This window comes from Pediculus humanus, genomic scaffold (genome assembly GCF_000006295.1).
Source record: "Pediculus humanus corporis 1103172108303 genomic scaffold, whole genome shotgun sequence".
NCBI lineage: Eukaryota > Metazoa > Arthropoda > Insecta > Psocodea > Pediculidae > Pediculus > Pediculus humanus.
The window spans coordinates 30,278-33,450 of record NW_002987872.1 but is presented as its reverse complement, the minus strand read 5'-3'; the positions used below and the strand labels follow the sequence as shown (position 1 = coordinate 33,450).

Genomic DNA, 3,173 nt, shown 5'->3' with positions numbered 1-3,173 from the left:
GAATACGTAAAAACGAGTAATAAAATCAAAGTTGACGACAATAATAATAATAATAATTACCTAATAAGTGATTTTTTTTGTTTGCAGAGCGGATAAGGAGGAGGAACAACGACAAGAAAATCACAAGAAACCATGCAGAAGAAAATTATTAACATTTACGACCCATGGGGGCGCCTCCCAAAAAAATTTTAATAAAATTATATCAATTAAATTATTTATAACATTTGCATTTATATTAAATACAATTAACGTTACCATTGGAAGTGTACAACAAGATATTAAAACGGATTTGAATAATATTAATATTAATAATAATAATAATAATGTAAATTTAAATTTATTTATAGAAAACGGTAAAAAAAAAAATATTTCGTCGGATGTGTTCTCATCCGAAATAATAAATTTATATAAAAAACCTTACGAACGAGGTTACGATGATGACGTTTATGAAAAACAATCACCAGCAACGTCATCTACGTTAACGAATGATGACGTAAGAGTTGTAGTAGTTACGGTAGGTGATGATAAAAAATCGGAAAATGAAAAAAGTTTTAAAGAATACGAAATTAAAGTGAAAATTCGTAACGATACTTTTTCACAAAACTATTTATTAAAAAAGCGAAAGAGAAGAAAGAAGAGATACGTTAGATTTCCTCCAGGCGAGGGTGGCGGCGGTGGAAGATTTTCTGGAAAATTTCATTCCCGACCATATCACGGACCCCCATTATCTGGAGGTTTGTCATAAATTTCTTTTTTTTTTTTAATTCAAGGCTGGAAAAAAAAAAAGATTTAAAGATTTTATTTTTATTTATTTACAAACTTTTGGACTCTGCCCCGTTTTTCTTTTTTTCGTTATGGAATTTTCTGGAGAAAGTAAAAAAATTTTTTTTTTTTTTCAAGGTTATTCGAGTGGATTCGTTCCGTGGAGTCCTGTCGTGAGGCCATCAAATTACTCACACGTTCCTACAATGAGACCGAGAAGTCCAAGATTAGTTTTAGAGATCCTGTTCGAACCTGTACCCTATCAGCACCTTCTGATTCTTTGCGTTTGCAAGATATCGGCTATGACGAAGACCGAGGTTTTTTCTTTTTTTTCCTTTTAAATTTAGTTAATGTTATAGAATAGACGCAAAAAAAAGGTGAAAGGTTAACCTATAAAACGGGTGGCGAATAAATTAACTATAATTAAGGGATCGGGGAAAAATAAGACAACGGCAAACAACTCCAAAGGGTCACGGGTAGGAAAATATATATAAAATTTAATATATATATATATATATATAGTATGTATTTACAGAACATAAAGGGGATACGATACAAACGGAAACGGAAGACAAAGGGATTTGTCGAAGTGGAAGGTGCGAATTTTTTTTATCTTGTTGGATATCGTCGGGATTAATTGAAGGCTCGTGTGGAGGGTTCCTCTACGCCTGTTGCAAGCGAACGGATAAAGAAGCACCAAAAACAAACGAGCATCGGACCAATGACGTCATTACTTTACCAACTAACTTCGGTCCTGTCGTTAACGATTTTAGTAAGTTTTCGCTTTACTTTGGACTTGAAAATTCGTCACAGGACAGTTAAACAAAGACAGATACATAATGCAATAGTAGTAGATTAGATTTTTTTTTCTAGTAGATTATCTATCGCTTTACGATTTTATTTATTTATTTATTTATGTATAAATATATATTGACGAATGAAAAAACATTTAATTTATAACGGACATTTTTTACTCTATGACAAAATAGACGTACAGATGCTCGTTTGGGTTTTTGGGGCGTTTCTTTTCCTTTTTTTTTTTTTTTGTTATGTTATTTGTAAACGTTGTTGTCATGGCTTTTTCTGTTGCTGTTGCTCCTGCTGCTGCTTGTATCATTATTATCTTTATACAAACACAAAAAAATTTTTATAAATTGCATTTTCTTATAAATATTATTTTTTCATCGTTATGTTGTGTAATTATTTTGGATTTATTATGTTATGCGACGTGAATAATTTTTTTTTCCCCCCCAAAAACACAAAAGGGGCATGACGAATTAAAAAAAGGGGGGCGTAACAGGAATGTTTTTTAAAATATTATCCAGGAATTAAATTATTAAAAAAATTTATTAACAAATTAATATTACGTACGTAAAATATGTTTTTTGTTTTTGTTTTTTTTTTTTTTTGTAATTGTTTTGTAAACTTTTAAAAAAATAAAAGGGTGTAAAATATTTTTGTTTGTTGGTTTGTTTGTTTGGTTGAGTAGATTTTTTTGTACGATAATAATTTGCACGACTGTTGTTTGTAAGGTTTTTTAAACGGTGTAATTAAAGTTGAATGTTTTGTTTTTGTATATAAATAATTTAAATAAAAAATTTGATATTGTTTCAAAGTTTTGTATTGCGTATGTATACGCTCTTGATAATAATGATAATAATACGTGTATTTTTTTACGGAAACTAACATGTATGCGTGCGTGCGTGCGTATATAAAATAATAATAATGAAAAGGAAGAAGAAAGAAGAAGGAACGAGTGACGAAATGTAAAATTAAATGTTAAATTAAATACATTTTGTTATAGTTTATATAAAACTTTTCATGCGGAATTTAAATTTAAATAACTTTTTAATAGTTTCTGTGAATTAGCGCAAAAAAGAAATATCTTTTATTGGTTAAAATTTAATTAATTTTAATAAATGTTTATTATTAAAGTGTTAAAATTAATTAAATTAAATTTTCCATGGAGTCTTGGAAAAAAAAGAAAAAAAAAATTATTATTCACGTTTGTTTCTTTTTTTGCTTTTTTTAATTATTTTGCTGTTTCACTTGGAAAAAATTTTTTTTTTTTTGCTATCGTTTAAAATTGGCTCGCTATATTAATTTTTTAACATTTAAAAAAAAAAAAATTACTAAGGGTTTTTTTTTGCTGTAATTAATATTTTTTTTTTGTATTAATATTATTTGCATGCCGGAAAATTTTTTTATTCTCTGTAATAAATAATTTAAAAAAAATTTTTTTATTTTAATTAAATTTTTCGTATCAATTAGAAAATTTTAGCAAAAGGGGGTCAAAGGTTAATAAATAAAAAAATTCTTATTTATTCAGGATGTGGAGTTTCCATTGGAAAAATAGGAGCACAGAGAAGAATCGTTGGCGGCGATGAAGCCGGATTTGGTAGTTTTCCATG

General features: G+C 28.0%; 2 protein-coding genes across 2 annotated transcripts in view; both read left to right on the top strand.

Annotated features, from left to right (window-relative positions):
• Positions 1–854: 854 nt before the first annotated feature.
• Positions 855–1,584, top strand: Phum_PHUM571640 (uncharacterized protein; the record flags this gene model as incomplete). Its single annotated transcript, XM_002432095.1, has 2 exons — positions 855–1,079; positions 1,285–1,584. 2 exons carry the CDS (start codon positions 855–857, stop codon positions 1,582–1,584), a joined length of 525 nt encoding a protein of 174 aa, XP_002432140.1.
• A 903-nt stretch (positions 1,585–2,487) lies between these two features.
• Positions 2,488–3,173, top strand: part of Phum_PHUM571630 (tripsin, putative) — a gene marked incomplete at both ends in the record, with an annotated part of 1,676 nt that continues 990 nt past the window's right edge. Inside the window, 2 exons of the mRNA XM_002432094.1 lie at positions 2,488–2,518; positions 3,092–3,160. Of these exons, the coding sequence (XP_002432139.1) occupies positions 2,488–2,518; positions 3,092–3,160 (100 nt within the window). The remainder of the gene's footprint in view (positions 2,519–3,091; positions 3,161–3,173) is intronic.